This window comes from Schistocerca americana, chromosome 7, assembly GCF_021461395.2.
Source record: "Schistocerca americana isolate TAMUIC-IGC-003095 chromosome 7, iqSchAmer2.1, whole genome shotgun sequence".
NCBI lineage: Eukaryota > Metazoa > Arthropoda > Insecta > Orthoptera > Acrididae > Schistocerca > Schistocerca americana.
This window is the reverse complement of record NC_060125.1, coordinates 123,482,186-123,495,154: the sequence shown is the minus strand read 5'-3', so window position 1 is coordinate 123,495,154 and position 12,969 is coordinate 123,482,186. Positions and strand designations below refer to the sequence as shown.

The window sequence follows — 12,969 nt, the reverse complement described above, 5'->3', positions numbered from 1 at the left end:
CTAGTAATGAAAATTTTTGTGACATCACCTCATCATCCTTTACGATGACACCGGAATCGTGTCTGCGAGACGGTGCAATGGGGAAGTCTCCTGCCGCTACGTACTTTGAACCGTATGTGTTGAAACCGAAGAAATCAGCAGAACCTGAAACAAAATTAGTTGTTGGAAGCTCTCAAAATATTGACCTCGAGCTGAGTGATCATAAACAAAATAATAATAAGAATCAAATAAATTGTTACTAAAAGTACCGCATTGAGTACAAGAAGAATACGTAACTCCCTCTCGGATGTCTCACCCCACAATCGACAGAATCATTCCAGTCAAAGGAAACTGCATTGTAAGGCTTTTCAAGAACACGCAGAATTACAAAGTGAACGATTGTATAATACAGGTGCATGACCAGCATCGTTGGAATAAAAGTCAAGTGGAGCAGGTGATTGTGGTACCATAGAAAGGGGCCATGTTTGGTTGATTTGAGGGAGGGGACCAAACACCGGGGTCATTGGTCCCATCGGATTAGGGAAGGATGAGGTAGGAAGTCTGTCGTGCCCTTTCAGAGGAACTATCCCGTGGCAGATGCCTGAAGCGATTTTGGGAAATCACAGAAAATCTAAATCAGAATGGCCGGACGCAGGTTTGAGCCATCGTCCTCCCGAATGCGAGTCTAGTGTGGTAACCACCGCGCCACTTCGGTTAGTCGAGGCCATGGTATTACTGGTTGTGTTGAAAGCTGCCTATTCATTCGGCACTCCCATTTCTTACCATTAGATATTTCTTCTAGCCCATCGCTACATTTATCTTTGGATTAGGGCCTACGATACTCATGTCTGCTGTAATCAGTTTCGATTAATCGATAAAAGTACTGCAGCAACCTCTCTGCTTGTCACTGAAACAGTTTTACTTTTTTGCGGAGTCAGTTTTGTGGTGTCACCGCGACGCCACACTTGCTAGGTGGTAGCCTTCAAATCGGCCGCGGTTCGTTAGTATACGTCGGACCCGCGTGTCGCCACTATCAGTGATTGCACACCGAGCGCCGCCACATGGCAGGTCTGGTCTACAGAGACTCCCTAGCACTCGACCCAGTTGGACAGCCGACTTTGCTAGCGATGGTTCACTGTCCACATACGCTCTCATTTGCAGAGACGACGGTTTAGCATAGCCTTTGTAGGGAAGCAGCCTACTCACGCCATATAAAATTCACATCAATCTTTCCATTGTGTGCCAGCCAGTCCGCTGTAACTAGCTCTGACGTCATAAATGTTGCGCAATACTTTAAAAATTAAGTAAATAACCTGAAACGTTTCTAGCATGTCAGGAGTAATATTAAATTAATGTGTGTTGAATATCAGTTCAATAACTTTAACCATTTTCGAAATTTGGATGTTTTTCTGTAAAAATCATTGGCGCAACAGAAAAGAGTTAGAAACTTAAAAATTTATATTTAGATTCCTTTTGCATAATAATTTAGTAGAAACAGTATTCTGGATCTCACAAATTAAAATTTTAGTTGAAAATCATTATTTTCTGGTTTTTGTCTTAAAAATTAAGGAAGCCAGATAGATTAAGTAGGTGAATAAATAAAGCTAGAATGTTTAAATTTGAGTAGAAGGGAGATCCGCTATAATCATAAAGATGTGAGAAGTTTCAACTGAATAACTATAAAACTATAGCGATAGCATATCTCCAAAGGGCAAGTTCAGAGCTCGTCTACTGCGTGTAGTGTAATTAAATTAATTCTCTCGCCCAAAATATTTGACTTAGCCACGTTAGACTTTTATTATGATTACTTACTTGTGTGCTGATTGCACATTTAAATTAAAGCTTCATCGGCCATCAGCAAAGGAAGCAATGATTTATTCGATAACTTAAAGTGGTGCATTACTAGCCTAGCGGCTCGTCGGGAGAGCGGATGTGGTCAGGCTTTCTCTTAGCCGTCCGCACCGCGGCTCTATATATAAGAACAATGCACGAGAGAGGAAGGCCCCAGTTCTCTCCAGATGTTGATTACTGGAACACCTGTGCCGGGAGTCGCGTCGCGTCGGTATAATTGCTATAAACAGCCTCGGATGCCGTAATAAGTTACTCGGGATGCGCGTAACCATGAAATCGTTTTCGAGTGAAGTGTTAATTCTGGGATGACTTTAATGATCTATCTTCAGTTGGCGTATGTCGTATTTTCACGTGCCGCCGCGGGACAGACGTTCTACCATTATTTAGCATGGCGTTTGATGAACATCATCATCAAATTATGGCGAGCATTCACTTAAACATTTAATTTGAACAGTTACAGTTGCATCAGCGCATTAGACTCTGAACTGCTCTGGTAGTTGGATTGTGTGGATTCTTTTTGGTCTGTGACTTTCAGAATATTGTGAACTTTTTAGAGAGAATGGTTTTTGATTATGAATCCCAGACAATCTCCTAATTCCTCAGAGCTATAAGCTGTAGCTATAAATGTATTTCTCAGATGAAGTGGGCATTAGGAATTCTAATTACAGGCTTCACGTTTTGCTAATCACTTTCTGGTTGCCAATATTGTAGATAGAGAGCCAGTGTTGAGAACGGCAAACAACAGCATAAATACAAAATATTTATTCTACTAATTTCCACCCACCGCCCCACATATGGTGCATCGGCCAGGAAATGCATCTTTTCTTTATTACATTGAACATTTAATATAACATTAATTACACCCGCCGCCCCACATATGTTGCTAAGCGGCCAGGAAACAAACTGAGTAAAAGTGAAAATGATTTTTAAATATTAGGATTCGTAAGTGAAATGCGACACGCAACTGAGCAATGGAACAGTGATAGACAGTGTTACGTGTGCATGTGGACGGCGCAATTGGATTAACAACGCAGCTGTATTGACGGAGCTGGCACTGAGTCTAGCAGCACTGCCGGCATCGCGAGAAGCCAGTTTCGCCTCACCGCAATCATCCTCTGGAGCAACCAGAGCCGCGCCTGCAGTTGCGGGTCACGCAAACACACAGTGGCCATTGAAGTGTCGTCTGCAGTATAACGCGCCGCGTCGCATCAGTAATCCTCGTACGCCGCGCCGGCAACGCCATACGTCGTGCAGAGGGGAACTAAGTTAAGTGAAAAGCTGTTAAAAATTTTACTAACCTGCACTAAAAGACTGTCAGCGATGGAACCGCCAGAGGAAACTGAGGTTAAACTTAAATCAGAACCTATGTCTGTTGAGGGAACTGTAAATCTAGACAATGGTTCAAGTGTAAATATGCTTGACAATAGTAATGTTAAAGTGAAATATGAAGTATTGTCTCCTGACAGTAGTGTGAAAGGGGGTGATGATTCAATAATAGAGACCCCTGTAGTAAAGCAGAAATCAGAAATTGTTAATTTGTTGGATGATAGTTTAACTAATGAGTTAAAAACGAAACAGTCGTCAGAGGTGGTAGAGTTTAAACAGGAGAAGTTAGATATGATTGATCAATCAGAAGTTTCATTTATTTTTGATGATTCTGGTGTTGGAGCTAGTTTTTCGTCACCTGAGGGTGATAAAAAGCCAGCTAGTGAGCAACCCAAAGATACTGGGGCTATTGATTTAAATGTTATATTACAAGCAGTAGCTACCAGTAATGCTGAATTAAAGTCTGAAATAACTGAGGTCAAAAGCAGTAATGCAAAAATGTCAGCCAGTAATGCTAAAATGACAGCTGAATTAAAGTATGAGATTGTGGCCAGCCAAACTAATTTGAATAAACGATTGGAGGTAATGGACAATACCTTCAAGGCTGGTTGCAATAAGTTGAAAGAGGATCTGGACAGTTTGAATTATAAAACTGATTACAATCATGAGAATATTAAGAAAAAGGTTGCTCAACAATTTTCTGAAATGTATAAAGCAGTAAAATCCGAAGTTGCTGAGGTTCGCAAAGACTTCCAAATGGAAGATGCGAAGCTGGAACACAAGTTAACAGAAAAGATCGAAGCGGAATCTGAACTGTGCTCAGATAGGTTTAAAGATGTTAATATAAAAGTAAATAATTGTCAAGCAGAAGTAGACGCAATCAAAACTGATACTACTCATATTGTGCAAAGATTAGATGATATTGAAATGAGAGTAGAAAATATCAGTACTAACATTGCTAACATTGAGAGTAAAGTAGCTTCAGTAACTTCTGGTAATGGTAGTATGCAACAAGTTGTAGCTGCAAACGCCGCTTTCATCGGGTGTCGGCAGTTCTTGCGGTTCGATCCAGATAAAAATATCCACCCGCTAGATTTCTGGAACGATTTTGAAGATGTGATTCCACCAACTTGGTCTGAACGAGAGAAAATCCCATTTATTAGAAGCCATTTAGCAGATGACGCCATACGTTTGTCAGCTGATGTTATGTTGAAGTGTAAAACATTAGCGGAATTTAAAACAGCTTTCATTAATGAGTATTGGTCTAGCAATAAGCAAAATGAAGTGTTGAGAGAATTTTTGAGTGGAAAACGCTTCAATGCAGGCAAGGCATCTATTAAAGAGTTTGCTAGGTCATGGATCTCACGTTTGTCACATTTGGCCGAAAAGCTAAAACCTGAAAAGATAATACTAGGTCTTGAAGCCAAACTGCCATGGTATTGGCAAACTAGAATTATATCTGCCCCTAGAGACAGTCTGGATCGTTTCATTGAATATTTGGAATGTGTAGAGCATGTGGCTGCCATTGAGGAGCAAGCATGTAATAACAGAAATGCTAATAACACTAGTAGTAATTTTAAGAACGAGCAGAATGGCAATGTAAACATCAGAACAGTAGGTGTTCGCCATCCTAACACAGGTAGGAATTGGAGAAATAATTATCAGAACCAACAATGGCATCCAAATGATAGTAATTTTGTTCCGAACAAAATTATGCAGGTAAACAACAGTGCGGAAAGCAATGCTGTGCCAGTTAGCTATAATGGAAATAAAGGAAACGGTTGTAGGCCGAGGCAGGAAAACTAGTTCCCGTCTATGAGGACACTGGCGCTCACCAGGCGGTTACTTTTCCTAAGCCAGTAATTGGTAAGACAGATCAGAATACTCAGACTGAACATGTGGATGAGGGGTCGGTAGCATCTAAGGATACAGCAGAAATATTAGATCACTCACAGTATTTGATAGATACCGTGTTAGAGAAGCTTTCTAAGTGGGAAGAGAAAGAGAAGGCGCAACAGTGCAATGGTAGGGAAGAGCTACAAAATACTGAATTGTCAGGTGAAGAAGCAGAAGAAATTCATGCTTATATTTACGATGAGGATGATGTGCTCTTATCTAAAGTGCCTGTGCAGGATGTTGATACTGTACTAATAGATTTAGGACAGGAGGTAAGTGAGAATGTAGAGGATAGCCTGTTGGGGGTCGATGAACCCAGTAGCTGTGACCAGTTGTCACTTGAGAAGAAACCCGACGATAATAATGAAAGTGGTTTAGATGTAACTAGTGTTATGCCCGGTCTGGAGGCGCAGAATCGCTCAGACTACAGTAATTTGGGTCATGTTCAGCAAACTAAATGTAATGAAGTCGTGCGGTGTTTCGATTTGAAATTAATTGACCGACTGGAAAAGGCAGCTGAAAATGTAATTCAGGGAACCCCTACACACTTTGACCTACATGTAATGACGACAGATGTCGATCACTTTAGTAGGAGACAAATCCAAAAGAAGCTATTGGATGAGTTTGAGGAACCACCTGTACCAACTAGAATAAGCCACCCTATAATACTAGTGAATATGTTGGGTATCAATGTACGTTATCTCTTAGACAGTGGAAGTGAGGTGAGTGCGATATCTCAGTCCTTCTTTGATGCATTACCCAGTAAAGACAAGCTTACCGTAATGAGGGTATCAGGACTAAGAATAATTGGTGCTACTGGAAAGGTGTCAAAAACGGTAAAACAAGAAGCTTTGCTGCCCTTTAAGATTAATGGCAATTTAATTGATCATCCATGCTTAATTGTAAATAATTTTAGTATTGAGGTTTTAATTGGCATAGATTTCTTGTCAAAATATCAGAGTGTTGTTGACTTTGAAAGAAGTCAGTTAAAAATGGTCTTGCCGATAACCGGAGTAATTATGGTACCTTTTATTGATAAACATGTAGTAACTAATGATGAAACTTGGGAGCTGCCTATACGAGTTCTGAAAAATAGGAGATGTTGGGACGAAGGTGTTAATCCTAGTAAAAGTAAGCTAAACACAGAAGAAGAAGAAGCAATTATTTTGGACAAGAGTAAAAAGCTATTCGGTCTGAGGAACGTGATCGACCTAAAGAAGTTCATAGGTAGTGAATAAATTCTGTAGGGTGGAGGTTGTTCTGTAACCTCTACACAGTGTGGCAGCTGTGCAGTCCCAGCTGTGTGAGATCTTCTTTCCCTTTCAGGTCTCACTCATTCTTCATCTTTCCTATCTACAAAAATTTCGACTCCTTCTTTCCAATACGAAAATTTTCTGAAACCAATGAATTCTGTAGGGAGGAGGTTGTTCTGTAACCTCCACACAGTGTGGCAACTGTGCAGTCCCAGCTGTGTGAGATCTTTCCTTTTCAGGTCTCACTCACTCTTCATTTTCTCTGTCCACCTAAAATTTCGACCTCTTCTTTCCAACACATTAAATTTTCCGTTATGGTTATCAAGCCAATAATAAACTAATGAATTCTGTAGGGAGGAGGTTGTTCTGTAATCTCTACACAGTGTGGCAGCTGTGCAGTCGCAGCTGTGTGAGATCTTCTTTCCCATTTCAGATTTCACTCAATCTTCATCTTTCCTATCCACCAAAGTTTCGACTCCTTCTTTGCAATGCAAAAATTTTCCATCATGGCTATCAAGCCATGAGTTCTGTAACCATTCTATCCACCGATTAGTGAAGAAAATACCTAATGTGACAAACCTAACAGAGACATACGCAACAGGGAAGTATGACATAATTAAGATACAAATGTATTTGAGTAACAAGTATGTATAGAACCCTGGTAATATTATAAGTACAAAGTTGTTGTTTTATTGGTCCCACAATAATATTTAAAAAAGATATACAAATTTGTGTACAAGCAGGATGTGAAGTGGCAGTGAAACCTATTGTATGCTGTAGAGCTAAATAATTAATAGTAAAAGAGATTGCTAAGTGTTATGAAAAATATGCAGATAAGTTTTAAGAGTGAACTCACCTTGTGTAGCAAGGAATGGCAGTGTAATAGAATTGAACAGTGTTTGTGGTTGAGACGTGAAGGACACGTCCTTGAAATATTTATTAGGTTGGAGCTGGCCGTTATTTGGTGTAGTGTGTGACAGGACACACCTACGCGTATTGAGGTCATGAGTTGGAGGCGTGAATGCGACCATAGGTACCCTTATGTCAGATGAGACAGAGCAGCTCATGGTGTCCTATAGGTTTAAGGAATTTAGCATTACGCTCGTCCATAATTACTTAATGCACTTTAGTGGTAGGACGAGATAGACTACCTGTGGTTTCAGCGTCAGATCGAGTGGAAATGGATTGCCATGTGAGCAAACTGATCAGCTGCAATACACTATAGATATGAAACAAATGTGCTATCCTATGCTTTAAATGTTAATAGAGTGAGTGTTAAATAAGTACATACACTAGCAACATAATTGAGTAACATAATGGCAGACATGAAACATTATTTATAGCTCAGCATAAATACACTTCGATGAATTAAGTACATAATTGCAGATGTGGAACTAACACAGCAGCAGAGGACCAATAAGTGGATTTAGTAGTCAACTAAACGTAGTGTGTTTTAAACACTCAGAACTGTACTATTACCATAAGTTACTCACATGTACAAAGAAGCTGAGAAGACAACTACTAACCAAATATACTCATACTATCTCTAAGAATAAGGTAATCGAAGATGAGTCAGCTAAGTAAATAAAATACAAATGTATCAGGAATGTACCGAGGATTTGTTCAGTGTTGCGGCCCAGAAATAATAAATTGAAATTAAATAGGATTTATGATTGTATGCCTTGAGCATAAATTTTATCTAGTACGTGACTAACGGCGTTTGGAGCCATTTGTTTACCGATTTTATGACAGTTAAGTAGCCGGAAAAGTTCTGTTAACTTTGTTCCAGTAACATATTGAAAGATAAAATGTATGTATATCCCCATTTCATTGTGACCCACGCTTAGATATTAAGTGAACAGAGTCTGAGGCACTCTTTTTGTTTGTTCTACAGGACAAACCAGATAATGGCAGCCTGATAGCTGCGTGAAAGCGTGGAGTGACTTGGACACAACTCACAGTGACCCCTCCCCTTTCCCCATGTAATTTAGAGTGGACGTGAAGGACGCACTCCATAGCAACTTCCCCTCCTCTACCCTTGTGAATGGAAGTGTAGAACGCCAGCCAAAGCGGCTACAACCACGTATGTAAAAATGAAATTGTCATGATTTGTGAAATTTTCTTTCAGGTTTAGAAAAAACTGATAAGATATAATTATCTGTTTATGTATCATGGATTACTGTGTTATGTTCTTTGAATTTGTGTATGTAAAAAATATATTTAATGGATTTAAGATTTTCATAATTTTACGAGGTGCATTCAAGTTCTAAGGCCTAAAATTTTTTTTCTCCGGACTGGAAAGAGATAGAAACATGCGCATTGTTTTAAAACGAGGCCGTGTTCATTGTCAATACGTCCCAGAGATGGCAGCACCATATGGCAAATGGAATTTTACCACCAGCGGCGAGAATGAGAACTGTTTTAAATACTTAAAATGGCGACGTTTTCCTTACTTGAACAGCGTGCAATCATTCGTTTTCTGAATTTGCGTGGTGTGAAACCAATTGAAATTCATCGACAGTTGATGGAGACATGTGGTGATGGAGTTATGGATGTGTCGAAAGTGCGTTCGTGGGTGCGACAGTTTAATGAAGGCAGAACATCGCGTGACAACAAACCGAAACAACCTCGGGCTCGCACAAGCCGGTCTGACGACATGATCGAGAAAGTGGAAAGAATTGTTTTGTGGGATCGCCGAATGACTGTTGAGCAGATCGCCTCCAGAGTTGGTATTTCTGGGGGTTCTGTGCACACAATCCTGCATGACGACCTGAAAATGCGAAAAGTGTCATCCAGGTGGGTGCCACGAATGCTGCCCGTGTGGCATGTTGCTAAGCAATGTTGACACGCAACGACAGCCTGAATGGGACTTTCTTTTCGTCGGTTGTGACAATGGATGAGACGTGGATGCCTTTTTTCAATCCAGAAACAAAGCGCCAGTCAGCTCAATGGAAGCACACAGATTCACCGCCACCAAAAAATTTTCGGGTAACCGCCAGTGCTGAAAAAATGATGGTGTCCATGTTCTGGGACAGCGAGGGCGTAATCCTTACCCATTGCGTTCCAAAGGGCACTACGGTAACAGGTGCATCCTACGAAAATGTTTTGAAGAACAAATTCCTTCCTGCACTGCAACAAAAAGGTCCGGGAAGGGCTGCGCGTGTGCTGTTTCACCAAGACAACACACCCGCACATCGAGCTAACGTTACGCAACAGTTTCGTCATGATAACAACTTTGAAGTGATTCCTCATGCTCCCTACTCACCTGACCTGGCACCTAGTGACTTTTGGCTTTTTCCAACAATGAAAGACACTCTCCGTGGCCGCACATTCACCAGCCGTGCTGCTATTGCCTCAGCGATTTTTCAGTGGTCAAAACAGACTCCTAAAGAAGCCTTCGCCGCTGCCATGGAATCATGGCGTCAGTGTTGTGAAAAATGTGTACGTCTGCAGGGTGATTACATCGAGAAGTAACGCCAGTTTCATCGATTTCGGGTGAGTAGTCAATTCGAAAAAAAAAAATCGGAGGCCTTAGAACATGAATGCATCTCATACATATTTTATGTGTTTGTCTGTCTAAGGCAATATGTATGCCAAAGTGTTTGATTGATTTTGCTTAAATTTTGAGTGATAATGTTGCTTAAGAGGCAGTGAACATGCCAGCAATTTAAATAATTGAAGTAGGTAATAAGTTTTCTTTTAATATTTCTATATGTTTACATTTCAATTTTAATCTTCATTGGGAGTTAAGCTGTACTCTTGCTTCCCTTTTTGTAATTAATTTTTTCCCATTTACAAAAAAAAAAGTAAGTAGAGGGTGATGTAGGGAAGCAACCTACTCACGCCGTATATAATTCACATCAGTCTTTTCATTGTGTGCCAGCCAGTCCACTGTAACCAGCTCTGACGTCATAAATGTTGCGCAATACTTTAAAAATCAAGTAAATAACCTAAAATGATTCTAGCATGTCAGGAGTAATACTAAATTAATATGTGTTGAATATCAGTTCAATAACTTTAACCATTTTCGAAATTTGGATGTTTTTCTGTAAAAATCATTGGCGCAATAGAAAAGAGCTAGAAACTTAAAAATTTATATTTAGATTACTTTTGCATAATAATTTAGTAGAAACAGTATTCTGGATCGCACAAATTAAAATTTTAGTTGAAATTCATGATTTTCTGGTTTTTGTCTTAAAAATTAAGGAAGCCAGATAGATTAAGTAGGCGAATAAATAAAGCTAGGATGTTTAAATTTAAGTAGAAGGGAGATCCGCTATAATCATAAAGATGTGAGAAGTTTCAACTGAATAACTAAAACTATAGCGATAGCATATCTCCAAAGGGCTAGTTCAGAGCTCGTCTACTGCGTGTAGTGTAATTAAATTAATTCTCTCGCCCAAAATATTTGACTTAGCCACGTTAGACTTTTATTATGATTACTTACTTGTGTGCTGATTGCACATTTAAATTAAAGCTTCATCGGCCATCAGCAAAGGAAGCAATGATTTATTCGATAACTTAAAGTGGTGTATTACTAGCCTAGCGGCTAGTCGGGAGAGCGGATTTGATCAGGCTTTCTCTTAGCCGTCCGCACCCCGGCTTTATATATAAGAACGATGCACGAGAGAGGAAGGCCCCAGTTCTCTCCAGACGTTGATTACTGCACCACCTGCGCCGGGAGTCACGTCGCATCGGTATCATTGCTATAAACAGCCTCGGATGCCGTAATAAGTTACTCGGGATACGCGTAACCATGAAATCGTTTTCGAGTGAAGTGTTAATTCTGGGATGACTTTAATGATCTATCTTCAGTTGGCGTATGTCGTATTTTCACGTGCCGCCGCGGGACAGACGTTCTACCATTATTTAGCATGGCGTTTGATGAACATCATCATCAAATTATGGCGAGCATTCACTTAAACATTTAATTTGAACAGTTACAGTTGCATCAGCGCATTAGACTCTGAATTGCTCTGGTAATTGGATTGTGTGGATTCTTTTTGGTCTGTGACTTTCAGAATATAGTGAACATTTTAGAGAGAATGGTTTTTGATTATGAATCCCAGACAATCTCCTAATTCCTCAGAGCTATAAGCTGTAGCTGTAAATGTATTTCTCAGATGAAGTGGGCATTAGGAATTCTAATTACAGGCTTCACGTTTTGCTAATCACTTTCTGGTTGCCAATATTGTAGATAGAGAGCCAGTGTTGAGAACGGCAAACAACAGCATAAATACAAAATATTTATTCTACTAATTTCCACCCACCGCCCCACATATGGTGCATCGGCCGGGAAATGCATCTATTCTACATTACATTCTACATTATATAACCAATTATTTCACCCGCTGCCCCACACCTTCAGCTACGTCATTTGCTACGACTTAGCAAGGCGCCATATTCAATTACTATAAGAATGTATTCTGAGCAGATATTGTGATTCATGTACCGTCAAGAGCGACGTTCATCATTAATGGATTAAAGTTAAGTATCAAACTAATTACGTCTGTTTTCTGAATTCTAATTCCTTGTCATGTTCCAGATCTCACGTCAGTATAGTCCTTCCCTCCTCATGCCAGCCTGCGTGAGCTAAAACGCGTGCATTTGGGCCTCCATTAGTTACACGGTGTTGGCTCTTATGCCAACACAACAAGTTTGTTTTTGGTCGACGGGAATTTTTGACGGGTTGCAGCCCATTAGCTCCTTGTCTCAAAGAGAGCTTATCAGAGAGCTGAATATTATATTACGATGTATGGTCTGCTCCAGCTTCGCTTGGGTGGTTATTTGTGAAGGCATGTTTTTGGAGAGAAGACTGCCTTTGTCTGGTGGAAGTCTGTGCTGTTATGGTGATTCTACCACAAATGAAGGATTGAATGGGACCATTTCAGTTCACATGTCGTGGTGAAGCTTAATTATTGAGACGAGATTATATTGGCATCACTTGTTGCCATCATTCCGCAAGTAGTAATCTGGGCGTGTGCCTGCACGTAGAAAACGGAAGCTCATAAGTTACTTACACTTAGTTGAATAGATGTTGATCACGGCGATGTACGTTATATTTTCCCTTCGTTATGATTGCAAATTCAATTATGTTACCCTTTCATCTCGTATAAAACTGCAGGCATGGGCGCCATCATGTTGAACATCGTAGCATAGCTTACGGTGCACGACCACTGAGTTGTTGTTGTTGTGGTCTTCAGTCCTGATTCTGGTTTGATGCAGCTCTCCATGCTACTCTATCCTGTGCAAGCTTCTTCATCTCCCAGTACTTACTGCAGCCTACATCCTTCTGAATCTGCTTAGTGTATTCATCTCTTGATATCCATCTACGATTTTTACCCTCCACGCTGCCCTCCAGTACCAAATTGGTGATCCCTGGATGCCTCAGAACATGTCCTACCAACCGATCCCTTCTTCTAGTCCAGTTGTGCCACAAACTCCTCTTCTCCCCAATTCTATTCAATACCTCCTCATTAGTTATGTGATCTACCTATCTAATCTTCAGCATTCTTATGTAACACCACATTTCGAAATATTCTATTCACTTCTTGTCTAAACTATATATCGTCCATTTTTCACTTCCATACATGGCTACACTCCACAGAAATACTTTCAGAACGACTTCCTGACACTTAAATCAATACTCGATGTTAACAAATTT

General features: G+C 40.2%; 1 protein-coding gene across 1 annotated transcript in view; it reads right to left on the bottom strand.

Moving 5' to 3' along the window:
* The window catches only part of LOC124622775 (myrosinase 1-like), a 55,520-nt gene that overhangs the window by 24,342 nt on the left and 18,209 nt on the right, over positions 1 to 12,969 (bottom strand). Inside the window, exon 4 of the mRNA XM_047148567.1 lies at positions 29 to 144. Within this exon, the coding sequence (XP_047004523.1) occupies positions 29 to 144 (116 nt within the window). The remainder of the gene's footprint in view (positions 1 to 28; positions 145 to 12,969) is intronic.